The sequence below is a fragment of the Balaenoptera acutorostrata genome, chromosome 9, assembly GCF_949987535.1.
Source record: "Balaenoptera acutorostrata chromosome 9, mBalAcu1.1, whole genome shotgun sequence".
Classification (NCBI taxonomy): Eukaryota; Metazoa; Chordata; class Mammalia; order Artiodactyla; family Balaenopteridae; genus Balaenoptera; species Balaenoptera acutorostrata.
The window spans coordinates 6,184,063-6,205,643 of NC_080072.1; the positions used below are offsets into that span (position 1 = coordinate 6,184,063).

Genomic DNA, 21,581 nt, shown 5'->3' on the forward strand with positions numbered 1-21,581 from the left:
CAAGTTATAGGAGAGGTTGTAACACCCAGACCTCCCTGAGAGGTCTGGATCCCATGCCTCGGTCCCAATAGGATCCGTCGGGAGGACAAAGTTGGATCACCAAAAAGAAGCCAAAGCGGTACATGTTTAGGTTTTGTACAGCTTCCAGAGGTCCTGGGGACACACAGCAGTTTGGAGATGGGGTCTGACAGTCTGCTTCTTTAAGTTTCTGCTCTTTGTGGAGTACAAAGATATAAAACAAGGTGCGAAAACCTCAGAGGCCTTCAGGGGCCAAGCAGGTAACAAAAATGTGTGACAAGGCTGGGAAGGAGCCAACAGGGAATGGTGGGGCCTGTAGAGAAGTGGAAAGCGCAAGCCCACCTAAAAGAATCCCAAATTAGTTCTTTTATAACAACTCATTGGCCATACCCCTGGGGGCTGGCTTTAGTAGGTTTGTGACTCCTGATAAAAGGAAAAAGGGTCACAGAATAGAAGGCGGGACATTGTATGTAGGGTTTTTTGTGGAGAGCTCTGTGCAGGGAGAGTGGGAGTGCTAGAAATGTGCATCCCAGAGCTAAGTGTGAGCATGGCTGCTGTGGAAGAAGCCCTAATCTGAGGGGCCCAGAGAAATGGAATTTGAATTGGTCCCAGGGCTTCGGCTGCTTCCCTGTCCAGTGGCTGAGAGTATTCGGGGACTCTAGTTCAAGTCACACCTTGCCTACAGCACTCTTTGCTCAGGATGACTTGACTCTGCCCTCGAATTTATTTTTATTTTTATATAAATATTTACAGAGCAAATTCAAAGAATCTGCTGGGGATTAGGGAAAATGATGGATTTTAAATGAGAAAGGAGTCCTCGGCCTAGTAAAAATGAAGCTCTCTTTCCTATTACAGGGAATGAAAAGCCCAAATCTAGGAACCTGAGACCTTAACTCCCAGGGAAATGCTTGTGTGTGTTTTCTTTTTGGGAGAAAGGGGAGGGGTAGACAGTCCTGGCCTTCTCCTGGGGCAGGTTCCGCTTCATGAAACCACTTAATGACAGAAGCCAAGTTCTGCCCTGTGCACCCATGGGAACACATCTCACTAACCACCCACAACTCACCACCCATTCTTTCTTCCTTCCCCCACACCACACAAGAGGTACCATACCTTCTTTCTAGAGCCAGAGACTGCCAAGGTCATAGCCCCAACCCTAGGAGGGTGCTAAGGATGAAAATGTCTTTGTATTTGAGAGGCACTAGGAAAATGAGAAATGCAGAACTTGGGGTTCAGTTACAGAGTCAGCCCCCTCCATTCTCTTGAATGGCTGCTGAATTACTCGAGAACTTTGGATAGTAGAGGTTTAAAAAAAAAAAATCCCTAGAAGCTAATCTGAAACTCATTTATTAGTTTGGAGAAGGACAGGGTTTGTTTGTGTAAAATAGAGTCGTGAGTTGTGCTGGCGAGCATACATGGTCCCAGTTTCCCCAGCCTGGGCCCTAGAAGGGAGCTCTGAAGGGCTCCAGGAAGTTCAAGGAACATGTAAATGTTATGATTAAGAGCTTGTCCTCCAGAGTCAAAAAGAATCTCGCTTCAAAACCCAGCTCTGCACCTTCCAGCTGCCTCCCAGTGACCTTGAACCGTGATTTAACTTTCATGGAGCAACTTCGTCATCTATGAAATGGGGATGATAATGGACCCTTGCCTCACAGAGGGTTGCGATGAGGTGATGCATGTAAATGGCGAGGACACATATCACAGCTGATGTTCATTGAGCACCTATTAAGTATTCTCTGTCACAAGTAAAAGGAAAAAAAGGGGAGATAACCATACTGTGTCCTCCTTTGAACTCCTGGGCTCTTTATCCATACTTACTAGCAGTGCATCAGTCTTCCTGGTGTATCATAGATGCATCTTGGCCTGAGAGCAGGATGTGGGTCTTTTCACCTCAAATCGCTTATAGCAGCAGTCCCCAACCTTTTGGTTTCATGGGAGTGGGGGGTACGGTGGTAATGCCAGCGATGAGGAGTGATGGGGAGCTGCAGGTGATGCTTCGCTTGCTCACCCGCCACTCACCTCCTGCTCTGCAGCCTGGTTCCTATCGGGCCGTGGACCCATACCGGTCCGCGGCCCGGGGGGTGGGGATCCCTGGCTTACAGGGTATAGGAGGCCATCTTGGGGGTGGGGCGGGGGGCACTCAGAACAGTTTGTGGAACCAGGAATGAAAGAACTCCGGTTTATACTCACTATTGCCCAAGGGGTCCCAGGCCTGCTTCCCTGCATTGCCCTGGTGTACACACTGCTGTCCTGAGCCACGCTGAGGGCCATCGCCACCTTCGGCCCCCTGCCCACTGTCCCTCTCTGGCCTGAGGCTCTGGAGACCATCTCCACTATGTCGCTCTGAGACACTGCTGCCTTCCAGCCTCACTCCACGTGTGTCTGTTGTGTTCCTGTCTCTCTGCTTCTCCACCATGGCTTCCTCTCTCCCACTGGGGGATGATTTCCACTGGTGAAAACAACGACTGCAACCTTTGGCCGTCAGGAGAGCAGAGCAGATCTAGGGCAGGAAGAGAGGAGGACACGGTGAGTGTTGGACTCAGCGGCTTTGAGATGCGTCTCACCAGCCACATTCCCCCTTGCAGGAGCAGGAGGCCATCCACCACCATGAGCAGCACCCTGTCACCCACAGACTTTGACAGCTTGGAGATCCAGGGCCAGTACAGTGACATCAACAACCGCTGGGACCTGCCCGACTCGGACTGGGACAATGACAGCAGCTCAGCCCGCCTCTTTGAGAGGTCTCGAATTAAGGCCCTGGCAGGTGAGGTCAGGGGAGGGCCGGGGGAGATGCTGAGAATGCTGGGATGGGAAGCTTGTCATGAAGAGTCCTTCAACTTCATGGGAACACCGACTCTCTTTCTAAGCTGCTGCACTAGAGCGGGAAACCCAGATCACCCTACCAAGCCCCTGGTCCCCAACTCCAGCCTCAAGAACAAACCGCGCACAATCCATAACATGCCCAGCTTCCTTCCCCACAAGCAGGGAGAAGCCGTGCTGACCCTGGGACTCAGCTGTGTTCCCCTCTGCGCTCAGCTGACTTCCTGGCCTCTATCCCTGAGTCATGTTCCTTAATTCTTTTGCGGTCTTAGTCTTGCTGTTCTGTTTCCACCCACCTCTCCCTTACCTTTCATCCTCTTGTCTCTTCCTTGATTTCCACTGTCATCTCTCACACCTGTTCTCCCTCCTAGTCCAGTAGCCTCTCCGCTCCCTCCCCACCTGTTCCTTCCACCTGCCGCCTGTTCCTCCCTCTATTTCATCTACTGGTTCCCTGAAACAGGTTCCCTCTGCCTGCCTCTGGTTTCTGCAGCCGCCCATTCTCCCGCCTGCCTCAGCCCCTGCCCTCCCCTATGGCCTCAGTTCTCTCCTTCAGCCCCTGTGAGCACAAGCAAACCCGTTCGACGGGCCTCCCTGCGTTCTGGGGAGGAGTTGTCATGGCAACAAGCGTGCGGCTGCCACCTGACACCACCGGCTGCGGCTGTCGTGGGGCTGAGTCACCCACACACCCCAAGGCCACCCACCCTTTTGGCTTCCCTCCTCCATGCCACCCTTGTCTTTTCCACTGACCTGCTGGCCTCCCAGCCCAGTGCAGTGGGAGAGGTCACAGCTCCTCCTTCCTGAGAGGTGATGCTCCCAGCATGGGTGGGGTGGCCTCCTATAAGAAGGGAGACACTGAGGGGGGTGGTTCCCAAACTTGGCTGCACTTTTTACAGGATCACCCATGGATGTTTTCACAAATATAGGTTCTCAAACCCCTTTCTGGACACACCGAATTAGAATCTTTGGACTTAAGGTCCAGGAATCGGAATTTTTAAGCTCTCCAGGTAATTCTTTTCCGCCAGCCCAACACCATTCTGAGGATCCCCATGTGGTAGCCATTGCTTCTGGGGATCCCTTATCATTTTCTGCTGGGCCTCCCTGTCCTTCTGGTCAGGTCTACACGCTGGCTTGTGAAATACTCATACTGCTGTTTCTGTAGATGAGAGGAGGCAGAAGACATGGGTTATGGAGAATCTCACCTCTTTGGGGGAAAGTTTCCCTGGTACCCTGATTTTGGATAAGAGTAGCCTCTAGAATGGTCATGATGTCTGTGTGCACACGACACGTGATACCCAGGACGGTTGCAATGTTTGTGCATGCGACATATGCCACCTCATGCTGTCCATAGGTGTTTATCTCCACCACTAAATGGGGCTCTCCTGTGGAGGTGTCACTGTGTGGGCTTTGCCTAGCACTGCGCCTCGCACCGGTAGGTGCCAAATAAATACTGAATGAAGGAAGATGGGAGAAGGGCAAGAGTAGCTTGTAAGTGACAAGGGCTGAAGCCCATAGATAGGTAGGAAGGAAATCGGGTAGATGTGCCCGGCAGTGGGTGTACTGGGGGCCTGATGGGCCCCATGGCAGGGAAGGAGCTGGTACTGGAGGTGAGGATGACAAACAAGAGAGGAAGATAACAACACCTATCTCACAAATAAAGGAATATAAGCAAACACCTAGCACAGTGCCTGGCTAGTACTACTGAGCTGGCTTTGCCCCTTCAAGGATTTCTCTTTCTCTGCTCCCTGAGCTGGGGCTCAAAGCCCACATCCTGAAGGGGGGACCTCCCAGAGTCGCAGAGAGCGGGCATCCTCAACACACCTGCAGACCTTGGGAAAGCAGGACTTTGCTTCGGGGGCCTCTCCCTCGGGTCTTGCATACTCGGAGGCAACTGGGGGCCAGACGGGCAGGTCTCTAAGGCGCTGGCAGTTCCCTCCTGCGGCCCGCGGGGCCTGGCCCTGCCCCAGCCGGAAAGCTCCGCCTCCCACCCCTCCCCCGTCACTGTCCGACCTGTTTGTCTGGAGCTATCTCCGTCTCCTCTCGCCGCAGCCAGGTGTGTTCTGCCGACGGGTCCCGGAGCTCGGGGCTCAGACATCCCGTGACCCCTTTTTCCTACTCCTCGAAACTTCCACCGTCCTTGAGGCACACCCCCTGCCACCCGGGGACCCCAGGCTCGAGGGGGAGCGGACCCTCGGCGCCCCGCCCCGGCGCGGGCAGAGCATGGACTCTGGGCCCCGGGAGAGTGAGAGGCAGCAGCAGCATGAACGGGCACGAAGTGAGCAGGGCGCACGGGCACGGCCTGAACGGGGCCGGCGAGTTTTACTACGAGGCTGTGGAAGAGTCTCAGAACCCCGGGGGCCTCCCGCTCTCGCCGGCTGCCTTCATCAGCCCGGCTCAGCGCGCCAGCGTGCTGGAGGGACGCTTCAAGCAGCTTCAAGGTGGGCTCCGGGGGGCGAGCGGAGGGGAGCCGCGCGGAGAGGGGGTCCCGCGGAGCGAGGCGCCCGGGGTGGGGGGGGCGTGGGAGAGGAGCCGGAGCCAGGAACCCGGGGTCGGGGGGAGCATCTTCTGTGACTCAGACGTTTGTGTTGGGAGACAAAGTGCCGGGGGAGTAATTACAAGTGGCCGGAAAACACGGGGATGCTGACAGAATCGGGAAAGGCTTGGACCCGCTGGAGGGGCGGTGAGAGCGAGAGCGGGTGTGACGGTGGCGGCGGCGGGGCCCCGCTGGGCGTGTGCCCTCGAAGGCGAGGAGCGAGCGTGGTTCGCTGAGGCTTTCCGGCCTTTGGGAGGAAACGCCCGCTGGGGTGGTCAGGGAAGGAGACAGGGAGAGTGAGCCAGTAGGCGAGGGACCTAGGGCGTGTCTGTGCTGCACTGGGTTTCTGAGTGGGTGTCTTAAGTGTGTGTGGAAACCAGGGAGAGTGTCAAAGGGAGCTGGTGCAGACAGGCTCAGGTATATGTCTGAGCAGGCTGTGTTCACCCTGGCGGCCATACTCCAGTGTATCTCTGGGAGCCACTGTGTCTTGTGTGTCCGTGGACGCCTTGTAAAGTTACACTTTGTCCCTGGCGCTTGGATTTGCACATTTTTCTCCTAGCTGCCCCCGTTTCCACGTCTTCCCCTTTCATGCTACCTGTGCGCCAAAATGGCCTCACCCCCGTGTGCCTGGCATCAGGGCAGACTCCATGGATCCAGTAATGGCTGATGTTCCGGGCGGTCCCCGGCTCGGGCAGGGCCTGTGGACCCTGAGAGAAGGCCCACAGAGCATCAGGATAAATGAGCATTTGTTAGGACCCCAAGGTTGTCCCAGGTACGGGGTTGGAGGTAAGAAAGACAGAAATAGACATGGGTGTGTCGCTATGTTTTATGGGTGAGGTGCGTAGGAATGTGAGATTAAGGGGTGAGTCTTTTCGGTTTCTGAGATGCTGGTGCTGAGACGGAAGGACAAGTGACTCTTCAGGCCCTGGCCATTTGCACTGGGTCCTTGCACTGGGCTCCTCTGGGGAGAACTGGTGGAAATCCTAGTGGCCGGAGCAGCTTCCGATGGCCTGAGCCTCTTCCCTCACGTTGTCATTTATAATATTTTTAATTCTTATTTTTCTGTGAAATGTAACAGCATCCCCTCATCAGCAGCTCCCCCTGTGGGCCAGGCAACAGGCATCTCCTCACTTTTTTTGAGATTGGTGCTAAGCTCTGCCTGGCTTCTTCCTGCCCCCACCCCGTGTTTCTTGGGCTCACTGTTTTCCCTGTTTCCTACTTTCACGATGATGTTTTCCCTCTTGGCATTGGAATATTGGTGTCCTGGGACAGGATCCCCTTGCAACCAATTGAATGAACCCAGAAGTAGAGGAACCTGTCTTCTCTTTAAATTATCCCAGGAGAGCAAGCTGACTCAGGAGGCCTGCAGCCTCTATTATGTCACATCCTTCTAATGACCACTTGGAACAGCGGCTGCTGTAATTTAAGTCCACACCCTCTCCTTTGTCCACCACCAAAAGGGAACAGCCATACCTCCTGCTGGACCGACCTGAGAAACTCTTACTCTTTCCTTCGGGTTAGATCATGCCTGTAAACAGTAACTGATTGAGGAGCCACTTCGTGCCACATCTTACACACGTTGTCTCAGTCAACACAATGACTTGCTGAAAGAGAAAGTAATGTGCCCATTTTACAGATGAGGAAAGTGAGGCCCTGATGGGTGAAGCAACAGCGTTTCACCACTGTTACATGACAGAGCCCTGATCCCAGACCTTCCCTGCATGTCCCCTGCTTCTAATTTCTTTCATCCTTTCTTCTCAAAGCCTGTTTTTCCGTCTCTTATCTTTGTTCTTCACCTTGCTTATGAACTCATTCCAATTTCTGTATTTCCCGGCTTTTTAAGCTATGGGTTTTCCTCCCGGCCATCTTCCTGCCCTTCCTCCTCCCCAGACCTCACTTCCCCAACCCCACCAACTGGTGTTTAGAAACAGGTGCACGGTACTTGAAGGGCAGAAATGACCCCATGTTGCTGCCACAGATGAGCGAGAAGCTGTGCAGAAGAAAACCTTCACCAAGTGGGTCAACTCTCACCTGGCCCGGGTGACATGCCGGGTGGGAGACCTGTACAGCGACCTCCGGGATGGACGTAACCTCCTGAGGCTCCTCGAGGTGCTCTCGGGAGAGACACTGGTGAGCTGTGGTCACCAGGGAGGAGGCAGCCTGAAAGACAGTGGTCAAGGGGACAAGCTGTGGTAGTGGCCCTGAACGAGAAGAGTGACACCACAGAGCAGAAAGCAGTGGCCGCCCTCTGCTCAGAGGATGGTTTCATTTTGAGAGGCTTTGCTGCGTGAATTAAACCAGCAGCATTGCTTCGTGGAGACAGGAACAGTGGCCCCATTGAAAACATTTTTTTCCCCACCCACTCTGGGTGTCGTTAATTCCCTTGGGAATCTTAATCTGCCCCAAGCCTCATCTGCAACTCAGCTTTAGCTCCCTGGGGCGGTCCCTGTGTTCCTGAGGGAGGTCATGGGGAAGGTGTAGGAAGCAGGGCCCCGGGAAAGCTAGGAGGGAAGGAGGAGGAGGCCCACGGTCCCATGGCTTTGTGTCCCCGGTCCCTCGACAGCCAAAGCCCACAAAGGGCCGCATGCGGATCCACTGCCTGGAGAACGTGGACAAGGCGCTGCAGTTCCTGAAGGAGCAAAAAGTGCACCTGGAAAATGTGGGCTCGCATGACATTGTGGACGGGAACCACCGCCTGACCCTCGGGCTGGTGTGGACCATCATCCTTCGATTCCAGGTACCCCGCACGGTGTTGCTCGGTGGGTGCCCTGCACACCAGTGCTGCAGCCCCAAAGGTCACTGCACACACGGGGGGCCTAGAACCTCATACGCCAAATCAGGGGACGCTCCTCATTAAACAGGGTGGAGGCCAGCGTGGGTGTTGTCAGACTTCTGTGGCAAATTCCCTGTGGCCTGGGCTGTGTACTGGTCACGGGCTATAGGACCACATGTCGCTGCACAAGGGACTGGAAATTTTACAGACTGGTCCTTCACCACGGAGAGCTTTAGAGCTACATTTGGGGTCTGGTCACCAGCCCACTCCGCTGCCTCAAACTCTGCTCACCTCCCTCAAAAGAGGACAGCCGCCCTACTCCTTCTTATGCTCTGAGCAAAGCCAGTCCAGTGTCCTAATGCCATCACAGCTCTCCTGATTCCCCTGCCTCCTCCCGGGGTGTAACCTCCCCTGCTCCTTCCAGCCCTAAGCAGAGCTCTGTCAGCTTCACCTTTGAAACCCAGCTCTCAGGAAATGTTCTCTCCGCCACCTGCAGTTCCCCCACCTGCAGGAACCCGCATTCTTCGCTTCGAGGCACTTCCACTCTTCCGAGTTCCCACTCCATTCTGCTGCCTCAAATCCCTTTGACCTGAAGTTTTGTGGTCACTAACCCAGGAGGAAAGGTCCCCAGGCTCTGTCCTTGGACCCTAATCCAGGAATCTAAGGAGCAGTTTCCTGCCGTGTATCTCTGAGCATCTCTGATAATTCCAGGAGCCCCTGTTCAGGGAGTGAGGGCCTCCCTTCCTCCCTTCCTTCCTTCCTTCCTTCTTAGATCCAAGACATAAGTGTGGAAACAGAAGACAATAAGGAGAAGAAGTCAGCCAAGGATGCCCTGCTGCTGTGGTGCCAGATGAAGACCGCGGGGTGAGGCTGCCCAGGCAGCGTGGCCTTGGAGGGTTGGATGCACCAAGGCTGTGCAGTAAAGGAAGGATGGGGGCCAGGAACCACAAGCTGGGGGTCCGTCCTCGAGGCACAGACCAGGGTGGCCCTCCTCACTGTCTATCCTGGCCTCTGTTTACAGGTACCCCAATGTCAATGTGCACAACTTCACCACCAGCTGGAGAGATGGGCTGGCCTTCAACGCCATTGTACATAAACACCGGTGAGAAGACGGGGGTTCGAGAGCTTGTCCGAGTTACTGGATGGGTTGATGACCCATGGGCCCAGACACACATAGACAAAGCAGTGAGATGAGATGAGCTACATGGCAGTTACAAGAAAGGAACATTCGGAGAAGAACCAGGATGTCGGGGTGCCTACTGCATGGAGGGCTTGCAATGGGAGCCCTGGGGCGGGGAGGGTTGGGGACTTAGGGAGAAAGATAGGGGTGGTTTACTTTTCCTCTTCAGAATCTCACATGCCCTTGATACCTTCTATATTCCCTCCCCACCTAGGCCAGACCTGCTGGATTTTGAGTCCCTGAAGAAGTGTAATGCACATTACAATCTGCAGAACGCTTTCAACCTGGCTGAGAAGGAGCTGGGACTTACGAAGCTGCTGGATCCTGAAGGTGGGGCAGAGAGGCTGTGGGTTAGAGACAGAAGGTAGATGAGTGGGTGCCGGGGGCTGAGGGCGGCGAGAACGGGAAGGAACTGCAGATGGTTCAGATGGCTACGGGGTTTCTTTGGGAAGTGACGGAAATGTTCTGGATTTAGATCGTGGTGACGGTTGCACAATCTTGTGAATATACTAAAAACCGTGGAATAGTATACTTTAAAAGGGTGAATTTTATGGCATGAAAAGTATATCTGAATATAGGAAGAAAGGCAGTCCCGTGGCAGAAGGAGCCCTGGGGTATGGTTCTATCCCAGCCCCTCCACGGAGCAGCTCTGTGACATAGAGCCAGTCGCTTGGCCTCTCTGTGGCTCAGTTTCCTCATCTCTAAAATGAGAAGATTGGTCTCCGTGGTCTCTAAGGGCCCTTCTAATTCCAAAACTCTAGGGTTCTAAATTAAGCTCCGTGACCTTGAGGTCTCACAAAGCACTGGCCTTATGGTCAGTTGACCCTATCCATTGGCCCCTGTGGTTCTGATCTAATGCTGATGAGACTGGGAATGGCCACTGAGCTCTCGTTTTGTACCTGGCACTACACTTGACGTGCTCTAATTAATTTAATCCTCACAACACCCCCTTTGAAATCGATATCATGCTCCATTTATGGAAGAGAAGACAAGGGCCTATAAAGGTTGAGTGACTTCCCCAAGGTCATAGGGCTGGTGGAGCTGAGATTCAAATTCAGGCAGCCTGGCTGCAGAGCCTGTTTCCTCAGTCACCTCTCTGGGAGAGCAGAGAGCAGTCAGCAGTCTTGGTGCAGCCAGAAAAGGGAAGGACAGAAGGGCCGAGCGAGTGACTTCCTTGCTGGAAATGCTTCTTCTGAAGCTCCTTGGGCAGATTTCGGACTCGGTTACTTTCTCCCTGTCTTCCATCCCACCTGTAGTCCCTTTTCCTGTGCCTTCTTAGTCCAGAATGACAAACATCAGCTAACTAGTGATCAAAGCAGGCCAAGTACAATGGTCCTTGGAGAGCGTTTGAGAAGCACAGCTATGATAAAGAATATTTAAGTAAAGCCTCGTATCCCACAACTTTCTGAGATGATTTCCGTGGTTCCCGCCTGCCTGTGGGAGGTTAGAGGGGGTCAGGAGGGCTTCTGGTCTAATAGTCTTCCCTGTAGGTAGGATACAAACTGGCCCAATTAAGAGAACCAATTAAGAGATTTCAAGTCATAGTCAGCCTTGGTGTCCTCGTGGTAGGAGTTAATTTGGCTTGAAGGACACTCACCTCCCGGGCCCACAGCTGAACTTTGGGACTGAGGTAAGAAATAGCCACGACTGTGCCCCAAGATGGCCCTGAGAACTGGCCTCTGTCCCTGCTTCCAGGGCTCCCTGGGCCCATCCCTCTGAACATCCTGGGTTCAGGAGGCCTCGTTCATACCTTCTGTCTTGCTGCCCCTGAATTGGATGACTTCTTAGCCATCTTTCCAGCCCATAAGTCCACGATCCATCCCCCAATGGGAATGCTATTTCTTTTCTTGTCTCTCTTTCTCCAAACAACTAATTTTACACTGGGTAAAAGCCTCTTTGGGCTTCTGGATTTTAAACTCCGCTTGTTTCTAGGAAGAGGGGGAATAGAAAGGTTAGCTTTTCATGCCCTTTTAGTCCAAATAGTTTATTTGTCATTTTACTCTGAAGGGAGCTGGAAAGATATCAGCCTGGGAGGGCTAGGAGGCTCCTAGGATTGGAGTAAGTGATTCGAGTTGTGGGCATACTTCTGGGAAGCAGGTTTCTAATCTCGGCCTGATCTGAGTGGTCCTTTTTCTCAGACGTGAATGTGGACCAACCAGATGAGAAATCAATTATTACCTACGTGGCTACTTACTACCACTATTTCTCCAAGATGAAGGCCCTGGCCGTGGAAGGCAAAAGAATTGGCAAGGTACTCTCCAGCATGGGGGTGGTAGGCATAAAGACCAGAGGAGGCCTGGCCTAGGGGGTCCTACTCCCCTAAAGCAGGAGCAGGGGAGGACTGGGCCAGGGAACCCACAGCACAGTTTCACAGGTGCTGGACCACGCCATGGAGGCCGAGCGCCTGGTGGAGAAGTATGAGTCCCTGGCCTCAGAGCTGCTGCAGTGGATTGAGCAAACGATCGTGACCCTCAATGACCGGCAGCTGGCCAACTCCCTGAGTGGTGTCCAGAACCAGCTCCAGTCCTTCAATTCCTACCGCACTGTGGAGAAGCCACCCAAGTAGGTGTCCCTGAGCCACACCCTGCCACGGCCTGCCTGCCCCAAGCTGTGCTCACACAGCAGGAAGCCTAAATGAGGGGAGCCTTTTGGGAGGGAGATGCGGCAGCACATAAATGCAGTGGAGGCTCATTTTCCCCAGCTCAGAGCCCCAGAAGCAGTTCCAAAGTAAAAAATTTTAATGGTCACCCATTACAAGAAATCACGCTGTGGAAATGATTGCCATGGTATGTAGAGCCGGTGCAGTCTACTCAGATGAGATTGGTCGGGGTGTCTCGGCAACCCAATCCCAGCTTAAGGACAGGGGATTGGACCCGACAGGCAGGTTGTCGCTGGCAATACATGCATGTGGCTGGTCACTTGCACATTGCACAGATTCTTATCATTTTTGTATTTTAGCAACTGACTGTTGAAGTATGGAATTACTACTAGATGATTCTATACAGTACATGCTAAAACTTCTGTGTTTTTTGTTTTTGAGCTCTTTCGGAGTTAATGTGTTTCAGCTCCAAAACTAATATTAATCCAGAAAACATCTGTTCCTGTGCATTCCAGGGAATGATTTGAGGTGTGCCCTTTGACCCAGAAAGTCCTCTTCTGGGCATTGAACAAAGATGTAGCTTCAAGGATGTTCACGAACGTGACCTTTGTAAAAGAAAGATAAGTCATGGGACAGCCACAGAAAATAATATTGGAGAAATGCATTTATTGACCTGAAAAGACGTTCATGAAACATAAGAGTTACAAGACAGTGGTCTGTGGACGGCAGAGAGCAAAGGGCTAAGCATCCAGATTCAAAGTACCTGAGTTCAAATCCTGGCTCTGCCACCTGCCCTTGTGAGCATTGGGCATTATTTAGCCTGTCTGTGCCTCGGTTTTCACATCTGGAAAATGGGGGTAATGAGAGAATGTAGGTAACAGTGAGAAGGAGTTAATGCGTGCAAAGCCCTGAGAACAGGGCCTGGCTCTCGGTGAGTGAGTCCTCAACAAATGTTAGCCATGGTTATGGTACGATCCCATCTGTGTAAAGCAAAAATGCAGTACGTACATGCCCAAGGGTGACAGTGGTCGTGTCTGTGTGGTTTTCAGTTGTTTTAAAATTAAGTTCTTTTTAAACGTGGTTTGCCAGTATTTTCACAAGCTTTTACAAGAAGAAAAGCAACACAGAACAACTTCATTTTGAAATGTAAAGAGTCCCCGGGCCCCTCGTGGCCTTTGACTCTGACCCCACCTGGCCTCCTGCCTCAGGTTCACTGAGAAAGGGAACTTGGAAGTGCTGCTGTTCACCATCCAGAGCAAGCTGCGGGCCAACAACCAGAAGGTCTACACGCCCCGCGAGGGCCGGCTCATCTCCGACATCAACAAGGTCCACAGCCTCCCTTCCATCCCTGGGACGACCCACCCTCAGCACCAGCCCCTACTGTCCCTGCTTGAACCCTCGGCCTGGCTTGAACCCCACCCATCCCGGGTGCAGGCGTGACTGCCACATCCTCTCCCGAGTCCTGCACGTCCCCCTCCTCCTCCCTCGGTCTCTCTATGCAAATTATACCCCAGTCCCTTATCTTGTTCAGCATACCCTAGACTCACTGGCCCTACTTTTGTTTCATTTTTTTTACAGACAGCATAAGATTAACAAAAGTAATAGGGTTCGCCCACAGCCCCACCACCACAAACAAATCCAGTGATTTGCACTGTGCCCTGTCCCCCTCCGGTCTTTGTCCAGCAGCAGACGTGGTTTTCACGGGGCTCCACGGCACTCACACCACCCTGTTCCTCATATTTCCCTGCACAGGCGTCTGACCGCATTCCACAGACCCACTAGACCGAGCTTCCCTGAGACCCACCCTGCACCCCCAGCCCCGGTGACCCCTCCCCGCCCTCACTTCCTGAGCCCTGGCCCTTTAACACTAATCCTGTCTCCACCTCGCAGGCCTGGGAGCGGCTGGAGAAAGCTGAGCACGAGCGTGAGCTGGCCCTGCGCACGGAGCTGATCCGCCAGGAGAAGCTGGAGCAGCTGGCCGCCCGCTTCGACCGCAAGGCCGCCATGCGGGAGACCTGGCTTAGCGAGAACCAGCGCCTTGTGTCCCAGGTAGGACACGGGGGGCTCTTGGCCTGTCCAGGAAGGTCTGGAGACATGGGAGAGTGAGAGAGAGTGGTGGATAAGGAGCCCTGTGAGGTGGGGAGCTAAAGAAACAAGAACTCCATCACACAGACTTGGAGACCAAGAGCCCGGGAACCAGGGCCCGGAGCCTTGAACAGGAGAAGGGCCGGTGAGACAGGATGGGGTGGGATAGAGAGGATGCTTAGAGCCACCCCGTGGAGTTGGCACCTCGCAGCAGAAGTGCTCCGGGGGGTGGGCAGGGGGTGAGCAGAGCGGCGTCCCGGAGCTCCCAGCCCTCCCTCCCTGTCCCCGCCCCAGGACAACTTTGGGCTGGAGCTGGCCGCCGTGGAGGCAGCAGTGCGGAAGCACGAAGCCATCGAGACGGACATCGTGGCCTACAGCGGCCGGGTGCAGGCGGTGGACGCCGTGGCCGCCGAGCTGGCCGCTGAGCACTACCACGACATCAAGCGCATCGCCGCGCGGCAGCACAACGTGGCGCGGCTCTGGGACTTCCTGCGGCAGATGGTGGCCGCCCGGCGGGAGCGGCTCCTCCTCAACCTGGAGCTGCAGAAGGTGTTCCAGGACCTGCTCTACCTCATGGACTGGATGGAAGAGATGAAGGTACCAGCGGATGCGGAGGTGGGGTCGAGGTGGTCGGGACCGTGGGAGGACGAAGGGCACGTTCGCTCATTTGCTCAGCCGAACCTTTGCAGAGTATGTACCAGTCCAGGGCCCTGTCCCCAGTTCAGGTGAACAGAGCAAACAGCTCCCTGTCTTCATGGGTCTCACGTTCCAGCGGGAGGAGACTGATGATAAAACCCGTGGGCCTATCAATAAACAACATAGCAGGTGGGCGTGAAACGTACGAGGAAAGAGAAACAGGCCGAGTGATGGAGGGGTCCAGGAAGGCCTCTCTGAAAAATGCCATTTAAGCTGAGAGCAGAATGTCCCAAGGAGCCAGCACAGGGAGATCTAAGGAGAGAATGTTTCCAGGCAGAAGGAACAGAAAGGCCCTCGGCCTGCTCACGCATGGCATGTTCCGGATGAGAAGGGAGGCCGGGGGGTGGGGGTGGGCTGCTGTAAGAACAGGGAGGGGACAGGGGATGAGGTAAGGGAGGATGCAGCCAGCTCGCTTAGGGCTTACAGGCCTGGTCAGGGAGTTTGGATTTTACTCAGAGTAACATGGAACATTGAAAGTGATTAGAAGGTTTTGAAAAGGGGGAGAGACATGATTCTGCGTTTTTACATTTTTTTAAATGTCACTTTGACTGCTATTTGAAGAATGGCTGTGGGCAGCCAGAGTGGGAGCAGAGAGACCAGTCACAGGCTGTTGCGGTGATCTAGGCGAGAGACGGGGAAGTGGATAGGTCTGCAGAGATGCTGACGATTGCTGGGGTGCTGGGGACTGAGCCACGACCATAGGAGGGTGGCGATAATTCTGGTGCTGAGATGATGAGTCAGAGCGGAGATTCCAGGAGCAGGGTTTAGTAGGAAAGTTGTTCGGCAGGAGGGGAGTTGAGTACAAAGAGGCCAGAGTGCCAGGAGAGAACTCAGGGGTCACTATGTGTGTGAGTGAGGGCTGACAGCTGGGAGCATGTGTGCTCACCTGGGTGCAACACCTGGAGCCGCCCCAAGAGGTCGGGGTGCGTGGTTGATCCAGGAAGATGGGGCGAGGTTAGCGCATGTGTGTGGTGGGGCAAGAGGCCTGACTGAGAGGGAACCGGGCGGCTCTCAGACGGCCATCGACATGCCACGTGCGCCCTGCAGGGCCGGCTGCAGTCCCAGGACCTGGGCAAGCATCTGGCTGGAGTGGAGGACCTGCTGCAGCTGCATGAGCTGGTGGAAGCTGACATTGCCGTACAGGCTGAGAGGGTGCGGGCCGTCAGCGCCTCTGCGCTGCGCTTCTGCGACACAGGAAAAGGTGAAAACCTTGGGGGGAGGGTGGGGGGGGGAGGAATTGGAAAAGGGAGGGGCTGGGAAGGAGAACATTAAGAGCTGAAGCAGCAAGACTGGAAAAACCTGGGGACAGGAAAGATGATGGGTGGACGGTGGGCGACAGAGCTAAGAGAGTGGGGTGGGGGGGGATTCGTAACTAGGGGTGCACAGGGGGCAGTAGAGGGCTGGGCCACAGCTCTTGGCCCTCTGGTGTGACTGTTTCAGAGTACAAACCGTGCGACCCCCAGCTGGTGTTGGAGCGGGTGGCCACCCTGGAGCAGAACTATGAGTCGCTGTGCAAGTTGGCAGCGGCTCGGCGGGCCCGGCTGGAGGAGTCCCGGCGACTCTGGCGCTTCCTCTGGGAGGTGGGCGAGGCCGAGGCCTGGGTGCGAGAGCAGCAGCACCTGCTGGCCTCGGCAGAAACCGGCCGGGACCTGACCGGCGTCCTCCGCCTGCTCAACAAGCACACAGCCCTGCGAGGCGAGATGAGCGGCCGGCTGGGGCCCCTGAAGCTCATCCTGGAGCAGGGCCAGCAGCTAGTGGCCGAGGGCCACCCCGGGGCAGGCCAGGCCGCCGCCCGCACCGCCGAGCTCCAGGCCCAGTGGGAGAGGCTGGAGGCCCTGGCGGAGGAGCGTGCCCAGCGGCTGGCCCAGGCCGCCAGCCTCTACCAGTTCCAGGCGGACGCAAATGACATGGAGGCCTGGCTGGTGGATGCGCTGCGCCTGGTGTCCAGCCCCGAGCTGGGACACGACGAGTTCTCCACGCAGGCCCTGGCCCGGCAGCATCGGGCCCTGGAGGAAGAGATCCGAGGCCACCGGCCCACCCTGGACACCCTGAGGGAGCAGGCCGCGGCCCTGCCTCCCGTGCTGAGCCGCACGCCGGAGGTGCAGGGCCGGCTGCCCACCCTGGAGAGACACTACGAGGAGCTGCGGGCCCGCGCGGGCGAGCGCGCACGTGCCCTGGAGGCGGCCCTGGCGCTCTACACCATGCTCAGCGAGGCCGGGGCCTGCGGGCTCTGGGTGGAGGAGAAGGAGCAGTGGCTCAACGGGCTCTCCCTGCCTGAGCGCCTGGAGGACCTGGAGGTCGTGCAGCAAAGGTAGGCCCCGTGCACGCCCCGCCCTCCCGAGTGGCCTTGTGAGCTTGGGGCCAATGTATAGGGTGGCCCCCATGTGTGTGGGGTATGGTGGGTACCACCATAAACTGCCTGCTCTTGCTACATACATCCCTTTGAGTCTTGCCAGTAGTCTGGTTTCTGCTTTAAAGAAAAACGTTAAACATACTCAGAAATAGAAACATTATGCAGCAAATTCCTATATAGCCATCACCCAAATTCAGTAATCATCAATATCTTGCTCTGTTTGATTAATTTTCCTTTTCAAAAGCAAATCCCCAGTATTAACATTTCACCTCTGTATTCTCCAGGAACATAGAAATTTGCAATAGGAGTACATTATTTTTTAATTGTGTGTGCAGGCTTAGAATAGCTAAGCCTTTGAAGTTATGAACCTTTTAGACAGAGACACTGATTAACCCCTCATGAAGTAGCTTTATCTACAGAATAAGAAATCCTAAAATAATTTAGAAATGATGTTTTTCTTATAGAACCACACACAATACCATTATCACATAAAACAAAATTAGCAATTCCTTGATATCACCAACTACTCAATCTTCTTTTTCCTTTTATTTATTTATTTATTTATTTATTTTTCTTTTTTGGCTGCGTCGGGTCTTAGTTGCGGTACTCGGGATCTTTGTTGCGGCATGCAGGATCTTTCGTTGTGGCGCACGGTCTTCTCTCTAGTTCTGGCGTGTGGGTTTTCTCTTTCTAGTTGTGGCGCACGGGCTCAATAGTTGAGGCGCGCGGGCTTAGCTGCCCTGTGGCGTGTGGGATCTTAGTTCCCTGACCAGGGATGGGACCCGCGTCCCCTGCATTGGAAGGTGGATGCTTTACCACTGGACCACCAGGGAAGTCCCTACTACTCAATCTATAGTCAAATTTCCTGGTGGTTTTTAAAATGTAATTAAAGATGTTTTGTTGCTTTTTTCAATATATCCCATGACAGGAGTCAGAAACCCTTATGCCAAGTACAGCCTCTGCCTGTTTTTGTAAATAAAGCTTTATTGGAACATAGCCATGCCCATTCATTTGCATGTCATCCCTGTGTCTGCTTTTGCACTAAAACAGCAGAGCTGAATATTCGTGATAAAGACTGAATGGCTCGCAAAACCTAAAATATTTATTATGTGGCCCATTTGCAGACTCTGCTCTATGAGAATATGAAATGTTCCGGGAGAAGTAACGCTTCACATCTTTATCACTTAAAATTTTTTCGTTATCAACTCATTTTTTAACACATATTAGTAAGGTGGGACCCAGGTAGGCAGCTAAGGGGTAAGTCCCAGGAGGAATAAGGGAGGTTCTGCTGAAGGGTGAAGCCCTGTGCCAGGGATTAGTTTGACTCGTTGTCCAGATGGTCCTCACCTTTAATCTTTACCATGTTTTTGAGCCACTCTAGAGATGACAGTTTTTCTACTTGTTTGGGGGGAGTTGGGGGCTCCCCCTTGATCCCCAGATGCTATGAACCATGTAGGGAAGAGGTGCAGAGGCTCCTGTCCATAAGCCTCATGTTGACGGAGAGGAGTTCTCGTGGGCATCTAAGGGCAGTGGACCAGCACACCGCTGCTTCCCACCACTCATGCCCAGCTCTTCTACCCCATCAGGTTCGAGACCCTGGAGCCTGAAATGAACGCCCTTGCAGCGCGAATTACTGCTGTGAATGACATCGCAGAGCAGTTGCTGAAGGCCAACCCCCCGGGGAAGGACAGCATTGTCAACACCCAGAAGCAGCTCAACCACAGGTGGGGTGAGAAAGGATGCAGCAGACAGGACGGCAGCTAGAAGAGAGTTCTGTAGGGCATAGGAGGGAGGCTAAAATGAGGAGGGAAAGCCATCTGAAATATGTCGGAGGGGGGTGGTGATGAAAGAGATGGAAGTGGGGGAAAGGTCGTCTGAAGAGGCTGGTGCCTGGATAGAGAGCAGACAAGAGGGGTCACGGGAAGATGAGTAGGGAGCAGGCCCTCTAAACAGCAGGAGTAGGCGGCAGGATATACCAAGGGAGAGAGAGCAGGAAGAAGCTTCCAATCTACCTGCACAGGGCGGGAAAGCTGAGCAACTCTGGACACTCCCTCTGCCCTCAGGTGGCAGCAGTTTCGGTCCCTGGCGGACGGCAAGAAGGCAGCTCTGACGTCAGCCCTGAGCATCCAGAACTACCACTTAGAGTGCACAGAGACCCAGGCCTGGATGAGAGAAAAGACCAAGGTCATCGAGTCCACCCAGGGCCTGGGCAATGACCTGGCCGGGGTGCTGGCGCTGCAGCGTAAGCTGGCCGGCACCGAGAGGGACCTGGAGGCCATCGCTGCCCGGGTGGGCGAACTGACCCAAGAGGCAAATGCCCTGGCTGCTGACCACCCCGCCCAAGCCCCTGCCATCAACGCCCGGCTTGGAGAGGTGCAAGCCGGCTGGGAGGACCTCAGGGCCACCATGCGGCGACGAGAGGAGTCGCTGGGCGAGGCGCGGCGGCTGCAGGACTTCCTGCGCAGCTTGGATGACTTCCAGGCCTGGCTCAGCCGCACGCAGACCTCTGTGGCCTCTGAAGAAGGGCCGGCCACCCTGCCTGAGGCAGAGGCCCTCCTGGCCCAACATGCAGCTCTGCGGGGAGAGGTGGAGCGGGCCCGGAGCGAGTACAGCCAGCTTCGGGCCGTGGGTGAGGAGGTGACCCGGGACCAGGCCGATCCCCAGTGCCTCTTCCTGCGACAGCGACTCGAAGCGCTGGGAACCGGCTGGGAGGAGCTGGGCCGCATGTGGGAGAGTCGACAAGGCCGTCTTGCCCAGGCCCACGGCTTCCAGGGGTTCCTGCGGGATGCTCGCCAGGCCGAGGGCGTGCTCAGCAGCCAGGTAAGAGTCCACGGGGCAAAGTCCCAACCAGGAAGAAGTGGGAAATAGGGACCAAAGGAATGTGAAGGAGTGGTGGATGAGGAGGTAAACGCAGCAGATGGAGTAGGTGAGGGAACAGGATGGGCAGGGAGAACATGTTAAAAAAAATACGGGAGTAAAAAAAAAAAAAAAAAAAGATGTAAATATAACTTACCAAAACTGACTAGAGAAGAAATAGAAAACCTGGCTTGTCATATAACAGAAATGTAATCAGCAGCTATAAATAAGATGGAACAGGATTTGGAGTGTTAAAGGCCCTCCAGCCCAGCTCCCTTCTAACTTTCTGAGACTCCCACATAATCAGGCACCATCCCTCCGTCTTCAGAGCCAGAGTCTGCCTGTCCCTACCTGGTTGGCTTCCATGTCTCAGATGGGGCCTTTGGTAGGTTCCTTCTGAGAGGTTGAGAAATGAGCTCGGTATCTCCCCTCCCACACAGGAATATGTTTTGTCTCACACGGAGATGCCAGGGACACTCCAGGCTGCTGATGCTGCCATTAAAAAACTGGAAGACTTCATGAGCACCATGGATGCCAACGGTGAGCGGATCCGCGGGCTCCTGGAAGCCGGGCGCCAGCTGGTGTCTAAGGGCAACATCCATGCCGAGAAGATCCAAGAGAAGGCAGATTCCATAGAGAGGAGGTATGATGAGGACAGTGGGCAAATGAGGGGCCCTAAAGGGAACCAAGTGAAAACAGGATGAACATGGCACTCAGACCGATAGATGGGGGTGGGGAGCTGACAAAAAGTAGAGGAGGAAAAACCAAGTGGTTGGAGAGGGAATAAGTCACGGGCGGGGAAGTTCCGCCTCCCCGAAGTCTCCTAGGGTAGCTGGACACTGGACCTCAGGGTTCCTGGGTTGTCTTGTAGTGCTCCCAGAAGGTATTGTCCCCAGAGGAGGAGGACTGAGGGCTTCTAGGTTAGTTAGAGGGTCATAACCCTTTTATAGCAAGTTCAAGGGCTTCACAGGGGCCTGTCATTACAGACACAGGAAGAATCAAGAAGCAGTGCAGCAGCTTTTGGGCCGTCTTCGGGACAACCGAGAGCGGCAGCATTTCTTACAAGACTGTCACGAGGTGAGGCTCTCAGTCCCCCATGTCGCCTCTGACGTTCCCTGGCCACCCCTTTCCCACAACGCCCTCGCTCTCTGAGCCTAGAGTCAGTCCACTGCAGTGTCACCTGAGCACGTGAATCCCTGCCTGGCTTCTCCCCACATCCACCACCTCCCCCGACTCACCCTTGCCCCCTTCCCGTTTCACGCTTCCCTCTCTCTGAAATGTACTCTGCCCTTCTCCATCCCTGCTCCATGCTCGGTCCAGCTGAAACTCTGGATTGACGAGAAGATGCTGACAGCCCAGGACGTGTCCTATGATGAGGCCCGCAACCTGCACACCAAGTGGCAGAAGCACCAGGCGTTCATGGCCGAGCTGGCCGCCAACAAGGACTGGTTGGACAAGGTGGACAAGGTGAGCAATGGGATGGGAGCAGCAAGAAGGGAGCCTTTGGGGCCTCCTCCCGTCAGCATCCCAGCCGCAGTGCAGGGGAGGGTCCTGGCTTCAGGATCTGGCTTAGAGATCATGGAGCCCTTGGTGCCAAACTTCCAAGGTGGAAAGAAATGATCTGGGGAGCGAATGTCTTAGGTCCATGGGACAGTGACTCCAGAACTTTGAGAA

The 21,581-nt window shown here is 54.6% G+C and overlaps 1 protein-coding gene across 3 annotated transcripts in view; it reads left to right on the top strand.

Annotated features, from left to right (window-relative positions):
* The window catches only part of SPTBN2 (spectrin beta, non-erythrocytic 2), a 38,100-nt gene that overhangs the window by 4,635 nt on the left and 11,884 nt on the right, over positions 1-21,581 (top strand). For 2 of the 3 annotated variants that reach the window (XM_007171031.2, XM_057553616.1), the window contains exons 2-19: positions 2,601-2,779; positions 7,344-7,495; positions 7,929-8,102; positions 8,911-9,002; positions 9,160-9,240; positions 9,533-9,648; positions 11,457-11,569; positions 11,693-11,880; positions 13,126-13,243; positions 13,808-13,966; positions 14,297-14,599; positions 15,746-15,899; positions 16,139-17,009; positions 18,638-18,775; positions 19,115-19,871; positions 20,348-20,550; positions 20,894-20,984; positions 21,228-21,374. In XM_007171031.2, the coding sequence (XP_007171093.1) occupies positions 2,623-2,779; positions 7,344-7,495; positions 7,929-8,102; positions 8,911-9,002; positions 9,160-9,240; positions 9,533-9,648; positions 11,457-11,569; positions 11,693-11,880; positions 13,126-13,243; positions 13,808-13,966; positions 14,297-14,599; positions 15,746-15,899; positions 16,139-17,009; positions 18,638-18,775; positions 19,115-19,871; positions 20,348-20,550; positions 20,894-20,984; positions 21,228-21,374 (4,014 nt within the window). In that variant the 5' untranslated portion in view covers positions 2,601-2,622. Of the gene's footprint in view, positions 1-2,600; positions 2,780-4,840; positions 5,271-7,343; positions 7,496-7,928; positions 8,103-8,910; positions 9,003-9,159; positions 9,241-9,532; positions 9,649-11,456; positions 11,570-11,692; positions 11,881-13,125; positions 13,244-13,807; positions 13,967-14,296; positions 14,600-15,745; positions 15,900-16,138; positions 17,010-18,637; positions 18,776-19,114; positions 19,872-20,347; positions 20,551-20,893; positions 20,985-21,227; positions 21,375-21,581 lie in introns of those variants that run through there. The other variant, XM_007171030.3, reaches the window with a different exon arrangement.